A 25868-nucleotide genomic window follows, 5' to 3' on the forward strand; every position below is an offset into this window, starting at 1 on the left:
TTAGGTGTATTTTGACCTATCTCTACCTGGTAAAGAGTTTTACTATAAATAATGTTACCTTTTTGATAATCGGCCAAAAATGCTATATGAAAACAACTATAGGGTTTTATATATACAAATTTTAATCCAAGTCTTTTGTTTATAGCATACTGTATATATAGTACAATACTGTTTATACATCATTGACAGATATCAGTTCATTATGCTATACTGCAGTAGAGAAAGTTAGGTGCCTTCCAGTAGGGGACTGTGTATTGCATGGCAATACTTCATTCACTTGTTTTTTTTTGGTAACTTTTTGAATAATTATTATTTGATAAAATATGTTTAAAATGTTTTGAATATTTTTGAAATCATGTATAAAAACTGATTAGAATGTTGTTAGTTTAAATTGCTTGGCAGGTTGTTATATTTCCAACCTGCACTTGCAAGACGGCATTTTGAAGGAAATCTAAATATCTGGTTTGCATTATAGGTCAGACTTTTAATCTAAGTAGCTTCACTTTTGCTGATGTTTTACATAATTTTGATGTTGTTAAATGGTTTGTTATGGTCAACAAAATCATTTCTGTTCTCTGTGTTATGATAGCTTGTAGATTTGAATGAAGTTTCTGTCCTGTTGGGTTTTACTGCAGTTACTGACATAAAGTGTACTGCTTGATTCACACAGGCATATTGACCAAGGATAATCTAAATCCTTCAGTTCAGTTGTACTCTCTTTACAGTCACCAGTGACATTGAGTATGTCACATTTGTCTTTTCGCATATCATTCACATAGAATGATCCATCATCTAACATGGCAATACCATGTGGAGCTCCCATTCCTTCATAGCTACCTATTAGTTCTCCTTGCCAATTTAACCAGATAACTGCCTGCATTCCACAGTCAGATACATAGATAGCATTGCTGATGGTGGTCACATATTTTGGGTTTCTGAAAAATGTTTTCCCCCATTTGAGTTTGTTATGACTGTTGCTAGTACAGTGCCTTTCAAGTTCATGATTTGCAGTTTTGCAGGATACCTAAATGTTACTGCAAGTTTTCCTTGACAATAACTGATACCATAACACTTTCCATCTACTTTAAGTTCGTTTTTCTTAGAGAGTCTGTTTGAGGAGTAGGATATCAACTGTATTGTTTGCTTCCATGATAATGTGACAGCAAGTTCATCTCTGGTGATTGTGGTGACATCCCATGGATGTGCATCAAAGCTCAGCTGTTGTTGAATAGATTCACTATTGGTGTCTGTCATTTTAATTGAGAAATTGGTAAAATCTACTAAAAATATTTGGTTTGGAAAAGAAGCTGCAATTCCCACTATCCAACAGTCATCTTTATCTGTTGACATCTTGACACAGATGTTTTTTTGAGGTGATATTATCCTTGATTTTAAAGCTGGGGTTGAAGTAGGACTTGGCTGTTCTAGAATTTTAGCTGTTAATGTACCTAGTGACTTCTTGTTTTGAAGAAGTGATTGAATGACTTGACTCGGATCAAATGTGTATTCTTTTGTAACTCCAGTGCATTTTACATGCAACATTCTCTTTTCACTATCTTGGATTAATTGGTCAGCATTTTTAAGCTCAGTGAAAAGTCGGTCTGCTTTCTTTGTTATGTTGAGGTGTTTTATAATATCAGAGGATGCTTTAAGAGAATTTATCAGACCATTACAAATTTCTTCTGTAGTTTTCAACCTTGTGTCATTCTCTTGTTTTAGGGCATTCGCTGCATCTGAAGCTTCCTTTTCAAGTTCATCTAATCTTTGGTTGATCTCTTCTCGAAACTTTGTTATTTCTGCGAGAACATCTGTCAAAGAAGTGTTTGATTTTGCAACCATTTGCCTTAGACATGCTGTAATCTTCTGACATTTCTCAGTTATTTTGTCAAGCTCTTTGAGAGTACCTTTGAGCTCAGTACTGTTGATGATATGTCCAGATATATCTGGTATGTAGTCGACCTGGCAGGATGTACGTGTATGGTCAAGGGTCACACATACACTGCATAGAAGTGCTTTATGGTCATGGCAGTAGAACTTGATCATTTCTTTGGTGTGTTTATAGCAAGGAGTTGTAAGTTCATCTGGCTGTCCAACATGAGTAAAACTAGACATTGTAGAAAGACTTTGAGTGTGTGGCATGCTGTCTTTGTCTAGAAGTTTGTGATGTCGAAGTGGTTTTGGTCTCCTGTGGGTGTTAAAGCACGAGTCACACAGGTGCTCTTCACAGTCTACACAGTACCCAGCGGCAGGTAGCCTGAGGTCATCTCTGTCACATGGCTGACAGAAAACTTCAAAATCTTCTCTAGAACCTTGAGACAGGGTTGAAGATAAGTTCTGTGGTGCTTTTTTACCAGGGACAGCCATGATCTATCTGAAATTAACAAAATATACACTTAAAAAACTTTATTCTGTTCTTAGACCAACACATTTTGTCTGTTAAAATTTGACCTTTCGTAATAAATAATTTAAGTATGGCCCCCTTCAAAGAAGGAGGGGTATTTTGTTTTGTAGATGTCTGTTGATCGGTGGGTATTTCGGTCGGACGGTATGCAGATGATAACTCAGGAATGCTTGGGCCTTAGATCACGAAACTTAATAGGGAGGTTGATCATGACCAGCAGATGACCCCTATTGATTTTAAGGACAGTAGGTCAAAGGTCAAGGTCACATTGTTGAACCATTTCCGTATGATAACTTGAGAACAGGCCTAGGATCACGAAACTTAATAGGGAGGTTGATCATGACCATAAAATAACCCCTATTGATTTGGAGGTCAGTAGGTCAAAGGTCAAGGTCACATTGACCCAGAACAGTAGAACTTTTTTGGCCAGGTAACTAGATAATGCTTTGGTCTAATACCACATTTGATACAGAGGTCACTTATGACCAGTAAATGACCCGTAATTATTGATTTGAGGCCTGTACATCAACCAAACATCCAGTGCACAGTGACCAAATAATTTCTGTTCCTTGTGCAGTTACTGAGTGCATTAAGGGGGGCATTTCGTGTTTTATGAGCTCTTGTTTATTTTATATTTCACATACCAACAACTATTTTTGGCATTTTCTTCATAAACAAGTATTACCAGTTGATTTACTACCACAACCAGTATTACCAGTTGATTTACTACCACAACCAGTGTTACCAGTTGATTTACTTACCACAAACCAATGTTTTATACCAGTTGATTTACTTTCACAGTGTTACTAGTTCATTTACTTGCACAAACCAGACTGAGTCTTAACAGTTGATTCATACCAGTTGATTTACTACCACAAACTAGTCTTAACAGTTGATTGACAACCACAAGCCTGTGGGTAATACCAGTTTTATACTTTCAAGTTTGTGATGGTATCTGTAGGATAAGAAGCCCTGACAAGAAGTTTTAAAGTATTTTCAAATTTCTGCAGTCTTCATACAATTATAACAGAGGCTGTCGTGGAGGCCAAGGTGAAGCAGCTATTTATACGTAATAATGCCTTCTAAAATTTTCTAATACATCGGGTCATGAAAATTGCACCCTGCATGCACAATGTTTTGTTATCCCCTGACAAAAGTCGGAGGGATATAGTTTTGGCATTGTTCATCCTTCCTTCTGTCTTTCCATCCGTCTGGAGCCATATCTAGGAAATGGTTGGGAATATTTATATAAAACTTCATATACCTGTTCACCATTATGAGTTTTTGCGGCCCACCAAGTTTCAGTCAGATTGCCCTAGTAACACCGGAGTTATGGCCCTTAGAAGTTTCTAGTGTTAACTATGTAGGGTACTATAAATATGGCAATTTCTGCATCATAACTTTTGATATATTTGACCTAGAACTATGAAACTTAAACAGACTTTAGATCACCATAATGTGGTTGTGTATACACAATTTCGTTTAGATTTATGTAGTAAATTAAGAGTTATTGCCCTTTAATTGTATAAAAATTGTGTACCCACACCTGGTCTCCCCCTTACCTTGATCACACGCCCTACCGAGCCCCCTCTTCCAAAAAAAAAATTAAAAAAAAATTATTCCTTATTTTAGATTTTTTTCAAACAAACATCATATACATGGTCGCCACTATGAGGTTATGGGGCCCATCAAGTTTCAGTCAGATTGCCCAAGTAACACCAGAGTTATGGCCCTTAGAAGTTTCTAGTGTTAACTATATAGGGTACTATAAATATGGCAATTTCTGCATCATTACTTTTGATATATTTGACCTAGAACTATGAAACTTAAACAGAATTCAGAGCACTATAATGTGGTTGTGCACACACAATTTCGTATGGATTTCTTTTGTAACTTCAGAGTTATTGCCCTTTAATTGTCTAAAAATCCACATATTTGTACATAACAAACTTACCATTTGGCAGAATTTCATTAAATTTCTTTCATTTCTTTTCCCTGAACATTTATTATTAACATGTGAAGTTGTTCACCCACACCTGGTCACCCACTTGCTTTGGTCACCCCCCCCCCCCCCCCCCCCCCCCCCCCCACACACACACACCCCTAAAAAAAATTTTTTTTTTTTCATGCCTTATTTTAGGGTTTTTTCAAAACTTCCATGAATATCAACATGCAAGTTGTACCATTCCCCCACCTCACATTTCAATTAACTGCATTTAATTTTAAAAGCTAAGCTTATTACAGTAAGCATATCCCATTCAAAATAAATTCTTTAGTCAGGATCAAAGTATCATACATTTATTATGTACTCTTTAATTAAACATTTGTTTTCTGTTAATTTGATTTTGACTAATGAAATTATTTGCTTCTTATTAAAATCCTTAACTTTTTGCCGGATATATTTTTGCCATTTCTCACCACAAACCCTTTTGTGGGGTGGGGGGTGGAGGGGGGGGATACCAATTCATCGAATTTGCTTGTTTACATTAAATTTGGCGTAAAAATGATAGTGCTTCAAATCCCAGCAAATGCAGATGACATGAATTAATATAGTTTTCATGTTAATTATGCTGTTCAAGAAAATCTATAATTTGCTAGAAACACATCAACTGTATTTTAACAATCAAATGTCAAAATGAGCCTTTGCCATTTAATTTCTATCCAAGGGAGATAGTGAGTAAAGTATCTTGCCTGGTAGATTCCCTTCGTTTTGCTGTATATTGTACTTTAATGTTGAAGCGTTTTTTTATACACTTGTTTTAGAGAAAAAAGGGACGTATATTGTGATGTCGCATGCGTCTGTCCGTCCTTCTTAATTTGTGTCAGGAGCATAACTTTATAACCATTAAAGGTATTGACTTTAAACTGCATATAGGTGGTTGGAAATGAGACGATGTGCAGAACGCTTGAACCAGTTCTGTAGGCCAAGGTCACAAATTGAGCTATAAGGTCAAAATTTTTCATCACATTTTGTGTCATGAGCATAACTAAATAACCATGCAAGGTATTGACTTGGCATGTAGGTAGGTGACGATGAGATGATATGAAGGGCACATGAACGGGTCTGTCGACCACATTTTAAGGTCACAAATTAAGCTCAAAGATCAAATTTGTCCATTTTATTTTGTGTCAGGAGCATAACTTGTTAACTATTCAAGGTATTGAACTCAAACTTGGGATTTACATAGCTGTCAAGGCTCTTTAAAGGCCACGAGTGTGATCGGGGTTCAAAGGGGCAGTCAGGGGGTCTGGGGTGGCAAAGCCCCCCTTAAGCCGTTAACGCTTTCAAATGGAAAATTGAGTTTTTTCAACACAAAATAGACCTACCTACCACATGAAGTGATTCAGATGTACTGATTGATAAAATATGCCTTGTTTGGAATCCGTACACAAGAAGGACGGACAAGCCAAACTGACTCCTATATAAACAAATATTGCGGGACAAAGTGACTCATATATTATATAACATAGCATGGTGGGAGAGTACTCGGTTTAATAAGCATTTCAATGACAACAGACCACAAATAAAAATTTATGCATTTTAACTACTTTAAGGTATGACCCCTGTAATAGTGTACCTCCTTTTGAAGAGTATTCAATTCCTACAATAAACCTACTTTGACTAAGCTTTCAGGGGGCATAGGTTCAAGCCCCTCTGCCACCAATTTTTATACGCCCGTTTGAAAAACGGGACGTATTATGGGAACGCCCCTGGCGGGCGGATGGGCGGTTGGGCGGGCGGGCAGGCGGGCGGCGTCCACAGACTTTGTCCGGAGCATATCTTCTACATGCATGGAGGGATTTTGATGAAACTTGGCACAGTTGTTCACCATCATGAGACGGAGTGTCATGCGCAAGAACCAGGTCCCTAGGTCTAAGGTCAAGGTCACACTTAGAGGTCAAAGGTCAAATTCAAGAATGACTTTGTCCGGAGCATATCTTCTTCATGTATGGAGGGATTTTGATGAAAGTTGGCACAATTGTTCATCATCATGAGACGGAGTGTCATGCGCAAAAACCAGGTCCCTAGGTCTAAGGTCAAGGTCACACTTAGAGGTCAAAGGATACAAGAATGAAAAATTCAAAAATGACTTTGTCCGGAGCATATCTTCTTCATGCATGGAATGATTTTGATGTAGCTTGGCACAGTTGTTCACCATAATGAGAGGGAGTGTCATGCGCAAGAACCAGGTTCTTAGGTCTAAGGTCAAGGTCACACACTTAGAGGTCAAAGGATACAAGAATGAAAACTTTGTCCGGAGCATATCTTCTTCATGCATGAAAGGACTTTGATGTAGCTTGGCAAAATTGTTCACCATCATGAGACGGGGTGTCATGCGCAAGAACCAGGTCCCTAGGGGTAAGGTCAAGGTCACACTTAGAGGTCAAAGGATACAAGAATGAAAACTTTGTCCGGAGCATTTCTTCTTCATGCATTGAGGGATTTTGATACAACTTGGCACAAATGTTCACAAGCATGAGACGGAGTGTCATGCGCAAGAACCGGGTCCCTCGATCTAAGGTCAAGGTCACACTTAAAGGTCAAAGGTCAGATACAAGAATGACTTTGTCCGGAGCATTTCTTCTTCATGCATGGAGGGATTTTGATGTAACTTGGCACAATTGTACACCATCATGAGACGGAGTGTCATGCACTGGTCCCTTCTTTTGAATTACTTCCCTTTGCTGTTACTATAAATAGCTTATATTGTAACTTTTTCATTACAAGTCGTAGGGAAAAATCGAGACCACTTTTCTGTAGTACAACAGGCATGTTACATCCAATTCTGAGGTGTATTTTGAGCTATCTCTACCTGGTAAGGATTTTTGTGTGGACTTGTAATTTTTTTTTTTCGATTTTTTTTTTTTTTTTTTTTTTTTTCTCTTTAAAGATTAACTTTCCTTAGTTGTTACTATAAATAACTTAAATTGTAACTTTTTTATAATTGACTGTAGGGAAAAACCAAGACCACTTTTCTGTGGTACAACATTGATGTTACTTTCAAATTTTGGGTGTATTTTAAGGTATCTCTACCTGGTAAGGATTTTTTTTGTGGACTTAGAAAAATAAAAGAATTACAATAATTTCTAAAAAAAACAACATTGTAAACAACTAGAAAATTAAAATTCCATTTGCAAATGCAGGTGCTAGTGTAAACAAATTTGCTGTGACGGGCGTATATTGTGACATTCTGCACCCTTGTTTCCCCCTTATATTGCTTTTTAGCTCACTTGAGCAAGAAATGCTCAAGGTTAGCTATTGTGACCAGTCATTGTCCGTTACTATCAGTCGTGGGACAACATTTGCCTTGGTAACACTCTAGAGGCCACAGTTGTGACCCAAGCTTTATGTAACTTGGTCAAAATGTTTGTCTTGATGATTTCTAGGTCAAGTTTGAAACTAGGTCATGTGGGATTAAAAACTAGGTCAGTTGGCCAGATCAAAGGAAAATCTTGTTAACACTCTATAGTCCACAGTTTAAGTTTGAAACTCACAAGAATTTGTCAGAATGTTTGTCTTGATGACTTCTAGGTCAAAGTAGAATCTGGGTCTTGTGGGGTTAAAAACTAGGTCACCTGGTGAAATCAAAGGAAAAGCTTGTTAACAGGATAGAGGCCACACTTATCCTATCTTCATGAGACTGAGTCAGAATGTTTATCTTAATAATCTTTAGTCCAAGTTTGAATCTGGGTCATGTGGGATCAAAAACTAGGTCATTAGGCCAGATCAAAGGAAAATCTTGTTAACACTCTAGGTTCCACAGTTTAAGTTTGAAACTCATGAGAATTAGTCAGAATAAGTGTCTTGATGGCTTATAGGTCAAGTTCAAATCTAGGTCACGTGGGGTCAAAACTAGGTGACCCAGTCAAATCAAAGAAAAACTGTATGTGTTCAATAGGGGCTGAAGATTTGACAGGATATTCGTGAAATTTGATCAGTATGATTTTTTTTTATGAAATCCATGTGAAGTTTTAATCTGGGTCATCTGGGATCAAAAACTAGGTCACCTGGTCAAATAAAAGAAAAACCATGTGTATGCAATAGGGGCTGTATTTTGTATTTGATGTGCATGAAACTTGGTCAGAATGTTTGTCTCCATAAAGTCTCAAATGAATTTTTATCTAGGTCACGTGATTTCAAAAACTAGGTTATCAGGTCAAATCAAAGGAAATGCTTGTTCACATTCTAGGGGCTACTTTTTAGCTCACCTGAGCCAAAGGCTCATGGTGAGCTATTGTGACTGTGCAATGTCCGTCGTTCGTCGTCAGTCGTCCATCTTCCGTTGTGTGTCGTGTGTCCTTCAACATTTTCATAAAAAAAACTTCTTCTTGAAAACCACTGGGCAGAATTACACCAAACTTCACAGGAATGATCCTTGGGTGCCCAATTTAAAAAATGTTCAAAGAATTGAATTCCATATAGAACTCTGGTTTCCATGGCAACTAAAAGGAAAAATTTTAAAAATCTTCTTGTCCAAAACTGCGAGGCATAGAGCCTTGATATTTGGCATGTGACATCATCTAGTGGTCCTCTATGAAAATTGTTCAAATTATGCCCCAGGGATGAAAAGAGGCCCCACCCCGGGGGTCCCAAGTTTTACATAGACTTCTGTAGGAAAAAACTTAAAAAATCTTCTTGTCTGAAATTACAAGACCTAGGCCTTTGATATTTGGTACGTTTGGACCTGTAACAAGATTGATCAAATTATGCCCCTGGGGTGAAAAGAGGCCCCGCCCTTGGGGGTCACTTGTTATATGAGTTATATAGGAATAAATACTTAAAAAATTATCTGATCATATTTCTTAGACTGCTTAATTACCTGATGACCCCAAGTGATTAGGGTCACTTGACCTACTGACCTACTTTCTTGTTTTTCAGCTCGACTATTCGAAGAGTAGGGGATCTATCCTACTCGCGTCGGCGTGAGCGTTAGCGTGTGCGTGAGCGTCACACAACTGTTAAAGTTTGCGTACCACCCCAAATATAAGTCCATTGAGATATTGCTTTCATATTTTGCATACTTGTTTACCATCATGACCGCAGTTTGTTAAAAAGAGGAGGCAACTCTATCAAGCATTTCGACTGAATTATGGCCCCTTTTTGACTTAGAATAAATGTTAAAGTTTGCGTACCACCCCAAATATTTTCAAAGTCCATCGAGATATTGCTTTCATATTTTGCATACTTGTTTACCATCATGACCCCAGTCTGTAAAAAGGAGGAGGCAACTCTATCAAGCATTTTGACTGAATTATGGCCTTTTTTTGACTTAGAATATGCTTACTGTAATGTTAAAGTTTTACTCATTGCTTAAATTATACTATCAAGCACTGAGAATAGTCAAGCGCGCTGTCCACTGACAGCTCTTGTTGCTCCAATCTTCTTGACTCTTTATCGGAATGATTTGCTTTATGAAATCTTGGAAGAATCTGGGTCATGTGGGGTAAAAAATAGGGCAAATCAAAGAAAATGCTTCTTTACACTCAAAGAGGGCACATTTTTGGTCCTATTGTAACGAAATGGTCAGAATAGTTATCTCCATGAAATCACTAGGTCAAACATGTTTACACTGTTCTGGTGTGTTACTCAGTTGAGCGACCTAGACCCAACTTGGCATCAGCCATCTTGGCCCTCTTCTTTTCTAGTAAGATTTTACTTTTTTATGCCCCCAGCATCTACTGATGCGGGAGGCATATAGTGATTGACCTGTCTGTCCGTCGGTTCATTCTTTCGTTCGTCTGTCTGTACGAGGTTAACCAAATGGGACCATTTCATCTAGCATCAATACCCCTTACTAGAATGACTTGATACTAATGCAGATGTAACCTGTGACCATTCCTCATCTTCAGACATCACCTGACCTCAGTTTGACCTTGACCGTGACCTCATTTGTGGACTTAGGTTGATTTATATGGGCCATTTCTTTGTTAACCAAATGGGACTGTTTCATCTAGCATCAAAACCCCTTACTAGAATGACTTGATATTAATTCAGATGTAACCTGTGACCATTCCTCATCTTCAGACATCACCTGACCTCAGTTTGACCTTGACCTTGACCTCATTTTTGGACTTAGGTTGCTTTATATGGGCCATCTCTTGGTTAACCAAATGGGACTGTTTCATCTAGCATCAAAACCCCTTACTAGAATGAATTGATACTAATGCAGACGTAAACTGTGACCATTCCTCATCTTCAAACATCATCTGACCTCAGTTTGACCTTGACCTCGTTTTGGACTTAGGTGCAAAATCTATCGACAAGGATGCCACTGGGGGCATCTAGCGTTTATTGAAAGTAGCTTCTTGTTTAAGACCTATTATTGATTTGTAGTACAAAAGTGAAAAGAAAATACATTTTTTAAGTGATTTCTTGCTATACATTCAAAGTGAATTTATCTCTGAAAGAGAAAGGGGCAAAGTTGGACATCTTTAAATATACTGAGTTACGTGCGGTAAAAGATCTCTATTTTGCCTTTACTCTTTAAATTACATAATGTGGAAGAAATGTAGGCATGTTTTACTTCTACCCCATTGTTTTGAACATTTGAAATATTCACCATTAGGTGGGTCATGCCTTAATTCAGCAGCATTTATACTTTAATACTTTTAATACATTAGTTTTGTTTAATACTTTAATAATGCATAAAAAACTAAGCATTATAACTATTTTAATACAGCAGTATTTATACTTCAATACTGTTTCAGTTAAGGATCATCTCGTTAGACCTGACCAATTTCTAAGACTGACCAAGTTACTTAGACTTATGCTGATGTTCTTTGTTGAATTCCCAGGCCACTTTCTTGAAATTCTCAATCACTTCAGAGGAATGTTCATATAAGTGAGATTGCTTTCTGTTATTTAACTTGACAGTTAGAATGAAACTTAGAGAGCCGTCAGACTGCAGTGATACTCTAAAATCAGTTTTGGTTTTCCTAACCATACTAAACACTCTGTCTTCTTCGGCATTACTATGGGGCAGAAGATAAACTACCATTGCAACTTTGAATAAAAAAGGGAATTCCTCTTTCATGTTGATACACCAGAGCATGTCCATTCTTATGTGCTCCCTTTAGGTACCATCTGCAAATTCCTTAAGAAGAGTTACTTGAGATTTAATGTCACATTAGAGATCATCCAGTAATTGGTAATTACGACATTGTTCCATTAACATATCCATTTCTTTTGTGCTGAATGATAAAACTTTAGGAAATTTCTCAACAAAGAATTCCACAGAGTCAAATGAAGAGTCTAGCCTGGTTTCAAAGTCAATCAACTTAGCATGCATCAGCACCTGATCGTTAAATGGAAAAGTTTAAATTACATTCACTGCAGAATCTATGTAGAATTAGAGTGCAGCCTGAAGGAATTTGGTGGTCTGTGCCTCTGTGATATCACCATTATTCAACAACTTTCTAAGTTTCTAGCAAGTAATAAATCCCCCTAAGGGCCATAACTCTGGCACCAATATTTCATGAACTATGTCCCCTTTTTACTTAGAATTTCAGGTTAATGTTGGTGCACTTTCACTTAATCTTTGTTATTTAAAATACTTCTTCCACATTGTCGTCCTCACCATATGACACAAGGTCCATAATTCTGGTACAAATATCTAGTGACTTATGTCCCCTTTTTTGGCTCACCTGAGCACAAAGTGCTCAAGGGTGAGCTTTTGTGATCAGTGATTGTTGGGGGTCCGGCATCATCCGTCCGGCATCCGTCAACACCTCCCAGTCTAAACCACCAGTCCAATTTTGATGAAACTTCACAGGAATGTTCCTTGCATGATCCTCATTAAAAGTTAGTCAAGAAATGAACTCCATACAAAACTCTGGTTGCCATGTCAAATATAGCCCAGCCCAGGGGGTCACATGGTTTATATAGACTTATATAAAAAAAAAAAAAACTTTGAAAATCTTCTTTTCAAAAACCACAGGGAATAGGGCTTTGATATTTGGTATGTGACATCATCTAGTGGTCCTCTACCAAGATTGTTCGAATTATGCCGCTGGGGTGAAAAGAGGCCCCGCCCCGGGGGTCCCAAGTTTTACATAGACTTGATTAGGAAAAAAACTTTAAAAATCTTGGCTTAAACCACAAGACCTAGGCCTTTGATATTTGGTATGTAGCATTGCCTGGTGGTCCTCTGCCAAGATTGTTCAAATTATTACCCTAGGGTGAAAAGAGGCCCAGCCCCGGGGTCCCAATTTAACATAGACTTATATAGGAAAAAAACTTTAAAAATCTTCTTTTCTGAAACCACAAGACCTAGGCCTTTGATATTTGGTATGTAGCATTGCCTTATGGTCCTCTACCAAAATTATTCAAATTATTATCCTGAGGTGCAAAGTGGCCCACCCCGGGGGTCCCAAGTTTTACATAGACTTATATAGGATTTTTTTTTTAATCTTGTCTGAAAGTTCAAGGCCTAGGCCTTTGATACTTGGTGTGTAGCATTGCCTAGTGGTTCTCTAACAAGAATGTTTAAATTATGCCCCTGGGGTGAAAAAAGGCCCTGCCCCGGGTGTCACTTGTTATATGACATTGTGTTATATAGAAAAAATACTTTAAAAATTTTCTGATCATATTTCCTAGACTGTTTTATTATAATTACCTGATGACACCAAGTAATTAGGGGTCACTTGATGTTGACCTTGACCTACTGACCTACTTTTTTGTTTTTTAAGATAGAGCTTTGAAATTTGGATGACAAATACAGCTTTGCACACCGATCTTAAAACTGACTTTCAGTGACCATGAATGTGACTAATATTTTAGCGTTACATCAGTTTGACATTTGAAACATGTAGCTCATGTTACTCAGATGAGCGATCCAGGGTCATCATGACCCTCTTGTCTTAGAATTTCAGTTTATTTTTTATGCTTTTTCACTATATCTCAGTTGTTACTAAATGAATTTTTATCAAACACTCAGTTGTTCCACATGGTCACCCACATCCTATGACACAATGTTCATGATGCTGGCACCAAAATGCTATGAGTTATGCCCACTTTATACTAGAATTTCAGGTTCAAGTTGCGATGCACTTCTGCTCTGTCACACTTATTTGATTCAAACTTCAAATAGTTGCCCCACAATATAAGTCACATGATATGACACAATGTCATGATGCATTACTTTTGCAGAAATTTTCTATGAATTATGTCCCTATTTCTGATCACTCATCGTCCGTCTTCTGTCGTCCGTTGTCCGTCCGTAAACTTTTACTTTAAACGACATCTCCTCATAAACCGCAGGCCAATTTCATCCAAACTTCACAGGAATGTTCCTTGGGTGAAGCTCTACAAAAACTGTTCAAAGAATTGAATTCCATGCAGAACTCTGGTTGCCATGGCAACCGAAAGGAAAAACTTTAAAAATGTTCTTCTCAAAAACCGGAAGCCCTAGAGCTTAGATACTTGGTTTGAAGCATTGCCTAGTGGACCTCTACCAAATTTATTCAAATCATGACCCCAGGATCAAAATTGACCCCGCCCCAGGGGTCACTTGATTTTACATAGGAAAATCTTAAAAAAATCTTCTTCTCAAAAACCAGAAGCCCTAGAGCTTAGATATTTGACATATAGCATTGCCTAGTGAACCTCTACTAAAATTTTTCAAATCATGACCGCGGGGTCAAAATTGACCCCCCCCCCAGGGGTCACTTGATTTTACATAGGAAAATCTTCAAAATTTTCTAAAAATAAACCATAAGGCCTAGAGCTTAGATATTTCACATGTAGCATTGCCTAGTGGACCTCTACAAAAAAATTTCAAATCATGACCCCTGGGGTCAAAATTGACCCCGCCCCAGGGGTCACTTGATTTTACATAGGAAAATCTTCAAAATTTTTCTTAAAATAAACCAGAAGGCCTAGAGCTTAGATATTTGACATGTAGCATTGCCTAGTGGACCTCTACAAAAAATTTTCAAATCATGACCCCCGGGGTCACTTGAATTTACATAGGAAAATCTTCAAAAATTTTCTAAAAATAAACCAGAAGGCCTAGATCTTAAGATATTTGACATGTAGCATTGCCTAGTAGACTTCTACAAAATTTGTTCAAATCATGACCCCTGGGGTCAAATTGACCCTGAGCCATGGGGTTACTTGATTGTTCATAGAAAAATCTTCAAAATTTTCTAAAAATAAACTAGAAGGCCTAGAGCTTAGATATTTCACATGTAGCATTGCCTAGTGGACCTCTACAAAAAATTTTCAAATCATGACCCCGCCTGAGGGGTCACTTGGTTTTACATAGGAAAATCTTCAAAAAATTTCTAAAAATAAACCAGAAGGCCTAGAGCTTAGATATTTCACATGTATCATTGCCTAGTGGACCTCTACAAAATTTATTCAAACATGACCCCCGGGGTCAAAATTGACCCCGCCTGGGGTTACTTGATTGTACATAGAAAAATCTTCAAAATTTTCTCAAAATAAACCAGAAGGCCTAGAGCTTAGATATTTTACATGTAGCATTGCCTAGTGGACCTCTACAAAATTTGTTCAAATCTTGACCCCGCCCCAGGGGTTACTTGATTGTACAAAGGGAAATCTTCATAAATTTGCTAAAAATAAACCAGAAGGCCTAAGTCTTAGATATTTGATATGTAACATTGCCTAGTAGACTTCTACAAACTGTGTTCAAATCATGACCCCCGAGGTTAAATTGGCCCAGCCCCAGGGGTTACTTGATTGTACATCTGAAAATTTCCAAAAAATTTCTAAAAATCATCAGTTTGACATTTGAAATATATAGCTCATATTACTCAGGTGAGCGATCCAGGGTCATCATGACCCTCTTGTATAGTTATTTAATGTTTTTATACACCTCTCTGTCTCTGTTATAACTGAATACATTTGACACAGATTTAAGTTATTGTCAAATATCTTCATCCAAATTGGAGAGTGACAGCTCCAGCTTCCTCAGATGTGCCCAGTTTCACTATCTAGCATGGACACAATCAAGTGTGCTGTCTGCTGTGACAGCTCTTGTTGAATTACCTCCCTTTTTTTGAAAACCTTGTCTTGGGCATAACTCAAATACTATGTAAGCTATTGACTTTGTACTTTACACATTGATTGAGATCAGTGAGAGGGAGTGCAGTGTTAGAACATCCACTACCCCACTTCCCCAAGCCCCGGCAATTTTTTTTTTCATTTAGTTTCTCGCCCTTTTGTATACTGTCATCAAGACACAGCCTGCTCCCCAACCCTCCCGACCCCTCACATGCCACACCAAGAAAAAAAATCTTTAAATTTTGCTTTTTCTTTAAATTTTGCTTCTGTCCTCCTCTGATATAACCCTATGGGCGTTACTATTGCCCTGCTTGGTGGAGCTCTTGTGTTGCTCTATCTACCTGTACACTAATTAATTCAGCACAAAAGGTTTGTCCAGAAACTGGTTCTCTTTGTATGAAAAAGTAACACTTTTTAGCTCGACTATTCGAAGAATAAATAGAGCTATCCTACTCACCACGGCGTCGGCGTCACACCTTGGTTAAGTTTTTCGTACCAGTCCACTTTTTGACAAAGTCTTTTGAGATAAAGCTTCGAAACTTTCAACACTTGTTTACCATCACCATGGCCAGTTATAGGCAAGAGCACATAACTCTATCAAGGATTTTGGCCGAATGCTGGCCCCTTTTGACTTAGAAATCATGGTTAAGTTTTTCGTACCAGTTCATATTTTGGCAAAGTCTTTTGAGATAAAGCTTTGAAACTTTCAACTCTTGTTTAGCATCACCGTGTCTAGTTACAGGCGAGAGTACATAACTCCATCAAGGATTTTGGCTGAATTATGGCCCCTTTTGACTTTGAAATCTTGGTTAAGTTTTTCGTACCGGTTCATATTTTGACAAAGTCTTTTGAGATAAAGCTTTGAAACTTTCAACACTTGTTTACCATCACCATGTTCAGTTATAGGCAAGAGCACATAACTCCATCAAGAATTTTGGCTGAATTATTGCCCTTTTTGACTTAGAAATCTTGGTTAAGTTTTTGGTACCAGTTCATATTTTGGCAAAGTCTTTTGAGATAAAGCTTTGAAACTTTCAACACTTGTTTACTATCACCATGACCAGTTATAGGCAAATGTACATAACTTCATCGAGGATTTTGGCTGAATTATGGCCCCTTTCTACTTAGAAATCTTGGTTAAGTTTTTCGTACCAGTTCATATTTTGTGTAAAGTGTTTGCCATATGGCTTTGAAACTTTTATCACTTATTCAGTATAATAGTCTATATCTGTAGGAAAGAGTATATAACTCTATCATCTATTTTGGCTGAATTACAGCCCTTTTTGGACTTGGAAATCTGTTCTGTTTTCATACAAGTCTATATTTTGTCAAAACTATTTGATATATAGCTTTTAAACTTTGAACACTTGTTTATCATTATGATTTCCATCTGTAAACAAGAGTACATAACTCTGACAACTATTTTGGCTGACTTATGGCCCGTTTGATACGCGGGGGGGGGGGGGGGGGGGGGGGGGGGGCGGCGTCCACAGACTTTGTCCGGAGCATATCTTATGCATGCATGAAGGGATTTTGATGAAACTTGGCACAGTTGTTCAACATCATGAGACGGAGTGTCATGCGCAAAAACCAGATCCCTAGGTCTAAGGTCAAGGTCACACTTAGAGGTCAAAGGTCAAATTCAAGAATGACTTTGTCCGGAGCATATCTTCTTCATGCATGGAGGGATTTTGATGAAAGTTGGCACAATTGTTCATCATCATGAGACGGAGTGTCATGCGCAAGAACCAGGTCCCTAGGTCTAAGGTCAAGGTCACACTTAGAGGTCAAAGGATACAAGAAAGAAAACTTTGTCCGGAGCATATCTTCTTCATGCATGGAGGGATTTTGATATAACTTGGCACAAATGTTCACCACCACGAGACGGAGTGTCATGCGCAAGAACCAAGTCCCTAGGTCTAAGGTCAAGGTCACACTTAGAGGTCAAAGGATACAAGAATGAAAACCTTGTCCGGAGCATTTCTTCTTCATGCATAGAGGGATTTTGATATAACTTTGCACAAATAATCACCACCACGAGACGGAGTGTCATGCGCAAGAACCAGGTCCCTAGGTCAAAGGTCAAGGCCACACTTAGAGGCCAAAGGTCAGATACAAGAATGACTTTGTCCGAAGCATTTCTTCTTCATGCATGGAGGGATTTTGATGTAACTTGGCACAATTATACACCATCATGAGAGGAAGTGTCATGCACAGTTCCTTTCTTTAGAATTACTTCCCTTTGTTGTTACTATAAATAGCTTATATTGTCACTTCTTCATTACTAGTCGTAGGGAAAAATCGAGACCACTTTTCTGTAGTACAACATGCATGCTACATCCAATTTTGAGGTGTATTTTGACCAATCTCTACCTGGTGAAGACTTTTGTATGGACTTACATTTTTTGGGGGGATTTTATTTTTTTTATATTTTTTTTTTAAGATTAACTTCCCTTAGTTGTTACTATAAATAACTTATATTGTAACTTTTTTATAATTGACCATAGGGAAAAACCAAGACCACTTTTCTGTGGTACAACATAGATGTTACTTTCAAATTTTAGGTGTATTTTAAGGTATCTCTACCTGGTAGGGAATTTTTTTTGTAGACTTAGGAAAACAAAAGACTTACAATGATTACTAAACAACCACAAAATTAAAATTCATTTGCAATACAGCAGCTAGAGTAAAGAAATTTGCTGTGACGGGCGTATATTGTGACATTCTGGCACTCTTGTTGGACTTTGAAATTAGTTCACACATTGCCATTTAGTGCATGACTTATCGAAATCCACAAATACTGGAACATTGTCTAATCTATTTTTTTCTTTTGTCTGAATATCTATGTTAATATTTTGACCCCGTTATTCAATCAATTCTTCGAATAGTCGAGCGCGCTGTCATCAGACAGCTCTTGTTATAAACTAAATTAAGCCACTGGTAAATATATAATTATTTCACAACAATGAGTAGTATTAACTGACCTGTATATTTCTGGATGTAGCAAAAAGTTTTTGTAAGGTAAGTTGTTAATTTCACAGTGATGACGGATAAAAAACATCAAATTCTGTCCATAAAGTGGTTTCTAGCCAGTATATTTGCCAGTAGCTGTGTTCTAAATTTTGACCAATTTCAGATTCTAATTAAGATATATTTTGAGTTATAAAGATATCCAAAACCCGCTCTTACATAACTTAAATACTGTTGAAAAACAGCATTAAACCCAGAACAAACAAAAAAACAAGAAATCCAACAAATACCTTTAAAAATAATAATTCCTTTGCTTTAACTATCTTCTTGTGAAATTAGATGGTCCAATTTCTTTAGAGATATTCTTAAGAGCAAGTTTGTCATTCTCAGGGACACATCACAAAGGTGAATATTTATATGGATTGAAATATTGAATTATGATAGACTGTAAACAACTGAACTAGTTTTAACAAGACCAGGGATTTATATTTCCTTTCATGGAATAACTACATGCAGTGGAAGATCTACTTGAAATTTGATATGGTGAAGATTACAAACCTGCTTATTATTGATACATATTTAGGCAAAAAAGAAAAAGTGTGTGGTTATGATCATGCCCCCCACCACCCAAAAAAGTGTAGGCAGGGATTTTTAAAGATTTTAAGGGTGCAAAAACGTACAAGTGTGAAGTGCACCTGCCCTTAATGTTAGCACATACAGTCGACATTGTATTAAGGGACTGCTAAGAAGTGGTCTCTTAATGAAATGGTCTCTTAATGAATTTCAATCAGATGAAAAGGAGTTATTTTTAACTGTTAATGTAATTGTACTTATTATGAACATACATGGTTTCAGAATCTGTTTTAACATCGTGAACACTTTTCCAAGTCCACAAACCGTGAAAATTATGGCTAGATTGTTTGTCAGTTTGACTGATACAAAGGTAAATTGCATTCAGTCACGTGCAAAACGTACTCGCTAATTACACAGATGAAGAAATGCCCGGTAGAATTTTGGTACCCGGTCACTTAATAGATACTTTTGTCAAATATATTACCTGTCGGGACTACATTACTGTGGTCGCTAGTCGTTTAATAAAAAAGTCGTTAAATGGAATGAATTTGTATACTGAAAACGTTTGGGAGGGATTTTGACTGGTCGTTTAATACAAAAATCGCTTAATAGAGGTGATCGCAAGTACGATGTCGACTGTAGTGCATTATTATACCTGGCTAAGAGAATGCACTTAGAACTTCTACAAAATGCTGTATACAATAAAAAGGTTAATCTATATTTTACTTATATGAATAAATTTATTTCAGTAAGAAAGTTGAGAAGTTTCTGGAGTCAAGAGAACACAAGTCATTTTCATTACCACCGTGTAAAGGATTCCAGAGAAAACTAACTTATCAGTCCTTACAAATGAAGTAAGTTATTTCTTCTCTCTCTTGTGTTGGCAGTTTAGATAAAGTCTGGATTCATTTCCCATTTTGTCACTTGGTATATGAATGCATTCAGACTTGAAATAGTTGTTTGTAATTGTCCCCTGCATTTTTCAAAAAAGAAAAGGGAACATAGAAATAGACTGTGTCCTTCCATCCATATTTTCGAGCCAACATTTGCATACGAACAATAGGTTACTGTACATTTTCTTTGATGTAATTCATTCAGTAAGCTATTATACGGCTATTTTTGTTTTACATGGCTTAAATAACAATAGGGAGAACAAAAGAATAGCCACCTAAATACCCAATTGTAGGGACGTCTGTCCTTCCGTGTCCGGTCCATAACTCTGTCAACCATGACAGGATTTTGAAATAAATAGGCTTAAATGTTTACCATAATGAGACGATGTGTCTTGCACAAAACCCAGACCTCTAGCTCTGAGGTGAAGGTCAAAGGTTATCAAAGTCTGTTTTGTGCCCCAACTCTGTCAATTACTTGGTACAAGTGTCCCTCATAATGAAGCGACGAGTCATGTGCAAGATCCAGACCCCTAGATCTAAGGTCAAGGTCACACTAAGAGGCCAAATGTCAGATACATGTAGAAGAATGACTTTGTCCAGAGCATTTTCGCCTTCATGCCTGGAGGGATTTTGTAATGTGGTGATTCACACTACATTTAGAAATGAATCAAGTCCAGTGTACTTTATCTGTTTTAATTTAATAAACTTCCAATATTTTAGCACAACAGAAATTTATCTGGTTCACCAGAATATGTTGGAACACCAAACACAAATTTAAATGCTATGAAGTCTGTGTGGAACATCACAAATAAAAATAGTAAAGTTAATCTTTATGAAGGAAATCTTCTACTTTGTCATCTAAGAGTAAAGTGCAAGTACCTGCTATTTAACATTAAAAGAAACATTATTTTAAAATTTATGAAGGATTCTCATCGGTTATGTGAAATGACATGTGACATTTTCACGGTATGGTAACTACACCGGTAGCCGTGTGTTTGGATCTGTCCAATATGGCCTCTCCCAAGCAAAATCTGTCAAGAACAGCACATAAGTTTTGATATTTTCAACGACGAAACACATATTTTTGTGCCCCCCCATGAGTGGTGGGGGCATATAGATTTGCTCTTGTCCGTGCGTCCATCCGAAGTTCGTGACACGCCTAGCTCAAAAAGTATTTAATATAAATTAATGAAACCTTGCAGGAGTCTTTATTATGATATGAACTTGTGCACCTTCTATTTTTTGTCTGGCTCTGCCTCCTAATTTTAGAGTTATGGCCCCTGAAATAGTCAAAAATGCACATTTTCACCTTGTGACACGCCTAGCTCAAAAAGTATTTGATATAGATTTATGAAACCATGCATGAGTCTTAATCATGATATGAACTTGCGCACCTCCTATTTTTCATCTTGGTTCACCCCCTTTTTCTAGAGTTATGGCCCCTGAAATAGTCAAAAATGCACATTTTCACCTTGTGACACGCCTAGCTCAAAAAGTGTTTGATATAAATTGATGAAACCTTGTTTGAGTCTTTATCATGGTATGAACTTGCGCACCTCCTATTTTTCGTCTGGCTCCGCTTCCTATTTTTAGAGTTATGGCCCCTGAAATAGTCAAAAATGCACATTTTCACCTTGTGACACGCCTAGCTCAAAAAGTATTTGATATAGGTTCATGAAACCTTGCATGAGTCTTAATCATGATATGAACTTGCGCACCTCCTATTTTTCATCTGGGTCTGCCCCCTATTTCTAGAGTTATGGCCCCTGAAATAGTTAAAAATGCACATTTTCACCTAATTATGTGCCTCACTCAAAAAGTAATGTAAATTCATGAAACCTTGCTTAAGTCTTTATCATAATGTGACCCTTCACACTTGGCATTCTTCTTGAGAATTTTAGTGTTTATTACAGAGTTATGGCCCTTGAAATAGCCAAAATAGTGGATTTTTTGTTTGTGATGCTCATAGCTCAAAAAGGATAAAAAATTTATGGTATAGAATAATGAATCCATTTCATAATATTTTTTTTTGAGGCTATACCCCATTAAGACTGCAAACATTTGAATGATTTCCCCTTATTTGTGACAAATGTACCAGTGGGGGGGGGGGGGGGGGGGGCAGACCCTGTGTCCTACAGACACATTCTAGTTATATAAACATTTGATATGTTTTCAGTTTTCATTCTAAAGTGCAAGTTATTCGCTACAAGAAGTTGAAATCATTCCAGTTTAAATTACGAAGTGATAAAAACGTGCAGATTATGGAATCAAGAAATGAAAATGGAACTTTTAAATGATGTTATCAAAACTCTTGCAATTGTATCATCAGAAAAAATCAGTTAAGAAGAAAGAAGAAACATTTTCACATATGTTGTCATCGGTCTCTAAACTGAAAGTATAGTATTTTTTGCGAAAATATACCATCTGAAGTCAATCACATGTATCAAGTGTGTAACGGTTTGGATACAAGCAATTGAAAAAATGTTAACAGTTTGGATTTAGTATATGCGGTTTGGACAGATTTTAATACACATTTCTGCATGAAAGATCGGTATCAAGGTTGATAAAATCAGATACAATGATATCTATCTCCTTCATTCATTTCTTGGATATCAGAGGTATCTTTTGTATAAATTGCATAAAATCTAGGGGAAGAAATAAACTGAACATCAAAATCACTAAGTAAATTAAAATGACTTTAAAAAAGCCAGAGAGTCAGGCCAAATACATGTACAAGTCGTTCGTTTTAGAATCATTGGGTTTAATCTACCGTCAGGAGGGTGATTTGATATAAATGTTAATTTGCTTATCCCATTTGTAAACTGCCTGTAGATTAGAATATAGGCCAAAAATAAACAAAAACTTTTGTTTGGCCTTTCCCCTACCAATTTAAAAACAAACCCTGTACACATTAGTTTTTTCATTTTTCATTATCCCAAAAGATAATTTACCTCTACTACTTGAAAAATACAAAAGACTACTGCACGCATTCGTGTACTCTTTGTTAATTATTTGTAAGATAATTCTTAAATGACTAGTGGGAATTTATTGAAACGAAGTTGTTCGATGTGGTAATCTGACATGCAATAGACATATTCTATAATTTTGTCTCCATATTGTTTTTGCCCTTTCCGTCCGTCCGCCACACTTCATTTCCGATCTATTGAAACTAAGTTGTTCAATGTGGTTATCTGACATGCAATACACATATTCTATAATTTTGTCTCCATATTGTTTTTGCCCTGTCCGTCCGCCACACTTCATTTCTGATCAAGAACTTGAGAATCATTTGACCTAGAACCTTCAAACTTCTTAGGATGGCAGGGCTTATGGAGTAGACGACCCCTATTGTTTTTGGGGTCACTCCATCAAAGAACCACTTAACCCAGAATGTTGAAACTTCATAGGATGATTGATCATGCAAAATAGATGGCCCCTATTGATTTTGAGGTCACTCTATTAAAGGTCAAGGTCACAGGGGCCTGAACATCCAAAACCATTTCTAATCAATAACTGGGGAATCATTTGACCTAAAACCTTCAAACTTGATAGGGTGGTAGGGCTTATAGAATAGACGATACCTATTGTTTTTGGGACCACTTTATTAAAGGTCAAGGTCACAGGTGCCTTAACATGGAAAAGCATTTCCGGTCAGTAACTTGAGAACCTCTTGACCCAGAATATTGAAACTTCGTAGGATGATCAACATACAAAGTAGATGATCCCTATTGATTTTGGGGTCACTCTATTAAAGGTCAAGGTCACAGGGGCCTAAACCTGGAAAACCATTTCTGGTCAGTAACTTGAGAACCACTTGACCCAGAATTTTGAAACTTCATAGGATGATTGGACATGCAGAGTAGGTGATCCCTATTGATTTTGGGGTAACTCTTTTAAAGGTCAAGGTCACAGTGGATAGAACATGGAAATCAATTTCCAGTCAATAACTTCGGCCTAAAAAAAACGTTAATTCTTTCCGCTAACACGACCTACCCTATTTTTTTACCGCCGACCCCAACACTTTTTTTGAGAGTCCAAAAATTTTTTTTTAAATTGTGCCGATTTTAGCACGTAGTTGTGTTTAGATTGCCCAGAGTTTAGCTGATTCTGTAGGAATATGTCCATTCTATAGTATAATCATGTACATATTTGATTAATTCAGTGTTTTAGCTTCAAAATAATACCAAAAACTTTAAAATTGATTGTTATTTAGACCGTAGAAACTATTTTTTAAAATCACAGGTCGTCTTATTTAAGCGCGCTTAGCTTTCTAGTAACCCGTTGCCATTTTGAAAATTTTCAATCTGCGTGAAAAAAGCCGATAAACTTCAGGAATCCTTCAGCATAATCTAATGCATCAATCATATGTTACTTCTTGATTTTATTAGCTCACCTGTCACATAGTGACAAGGTGAGCTTTTGTGATCACCCTTTGTCTGTCGTCAGTCCGTGTGTGCGTGTGTCTGTCCGTCAACAATTTCTTGTCTGCATGATAGTGGTTTCATTTATGATTTAATTTTAACCAAACTTGCACACAACTTGTATCACCATAAGATCTTGGTTCCTTTCTTGAATTGGCCAGATCCCATTATGGGTTCAAAAGTTATGGCCCCTGAAAGGGCCAAAATGAGCTATTTTGACCTTGTCTGTACAATAGCAGCTTTATTTATGATTTGATTTTTACCAAACTTGCACACAACTTGTATCACCATAAGATCTTGGTTCCTTTCTTGAACTGGCCAGATTCCATTATGGGTTCCAGAGTTATGGCCCCTGAAAGGGCCAGAATTTGCTATTTTGACCTTGTCTGCACAATAGCAGCTTCATTTGTGATTTTATTTTAACCAAACTTGCACACAACTTGTATCACCACAAGATCTTGGTTCCTTTCTTGAATTGGCCAGATTCCATTATGGGTTCCAGAGTTATGGCCCCTGATAGGACCAGAATTAGCTATTTTGACCTTGTCTGCACAATAGCAGCTTCATTAGCTCGACTTTTCGAAGAAAAAGTAGAGCTATTGCACTCGCCCCGGCATCGCCGTCGCCGTTGGTTAAAGTTTTTGATAAAGTCAAATGTCTCTGTTACTATCAAAGCTATTGACTTGAAACTTAAAATAGTTATTTACTATCAAACTGAGAAAAGTCGAGCGCACTGTCTTACGGACAGCTCTTGTTTATGATTTGAATTTAATCAAACTTGCTGAAAACTTGTGTCACCATAAGATCTTGGTTCCTTTCTTGAACCGGCCAGATCCCATAATAGGTTCCAGAGTTATGGCCCCTGAAAGGGCCAAAATTAGCTATTTTGACCTTGTTTGCACAATAGCAGCTTCCTTTATGATTTGATTTTAACCAAACTTGCACACAACTTGTATCACCATAAGATCTTGGTTCCTTTTTATACGCCCAAAGGGACGTATTATGTTATCACCTTGGTGTCCGTCTGTCTGTCTGTTGGTAAGCAGTTTCCCTTCCGCTCTGTAACTCTTGAACCCCTTGAAGGATTTCAAAGAAACCTGACACAAATGTTCACCTCATCGAAACGACATGCAGAGCGCATGTTTCGGATGGCTCACTTCAAGGTCAGGGTCACACTTAGGGGTCAAAGGTCATATGACTTTGTTTAGTGTGTATATTGCTCTGCATTTGCGTTGCATTGCAGTGCTCTTGTTCCTTCTTTTGTTCATTTACAATATATTGTTTTTTTTAATTACTTCCCGTTTATGTTACTATAAGTAGCTTATTAGTAACTTTTTTATTATTGGCCATAGGGAAAAACCGAGACCACTTTTCTGTGGTACAACATGGATGGTACCTCCAATTTTTAGGTGTATTTTGACATATCTGTACCTTGTAAGATTTTTTTTTCTTTTTGGTTAAATTTCTTCCCTTTGTTGTTCCTGTCCTTTGGACTTACTGATCTTGATTATGATTTTTTGACCTTCTTGTCCTTAAGTGCAATGATAACAGGTGAGCGATATAAGGCCATTATGGCCCTCTTG

General features: G+C 37.3%; 1 protein-coding gene and 1 long non-coding RNA gene across 2 annotated transcripts in view; one reads left to right on the forward strand and one right to left on the reverse strand.

Moving 5' to 3' along the window:
* The window catches only part of LOC123564082 (uncharacterized), a 75927-nt gene that overhangs the window by 5351 nt on the left and 44708 nt on the right, over positions 1 to 25868 (forward strand). Inside the window, exon 2 of the long non-coding RNA XR_008369850.1 lies at positions 19721 to 19825. This is a non-coding gene — a long non-coding RNA (uncharacterized LOC123564082). The remainder of the gene's footprint in view (positions 1 to 19720; positions 19826 to 25868) is intronic.
* Positions 105 to 18849, reverse strand: LOC123562778 (transcription intermediary factor 1-alpha-like). Its single transcript, XM_053536718.1, has 2 exons — positions 18689 to 18849; positions 105 to 2371 (listed from the first exon to the last, which is right to left on the reverse strand). Exon 2 carries the CDS (start codon positions 2362 to 2364, stop codon positions 919 to 921), a length of 1446 nt encoding a protein of 481 aa, XP_053392693.1. The 5' UTR covers positions 2365 to 2371; positions 18689 to 18849; the 3' UTR covers positions 105 to 918.

Source organism: Mercenaria mercenaria, chromosome 2, assembly GCF_021730395.1.
Source record: "Mercenaria mercenaria strain notata chromosome 2, MADL_Memer_1, whole genome shotgun sequence".
Taxonomy (NCBI): Eukaryota; Metazoa; Mollusca; class Bivalvia; order Venerida; family Veneridae; genus Mercenaria; species Mercenaria mercenaria.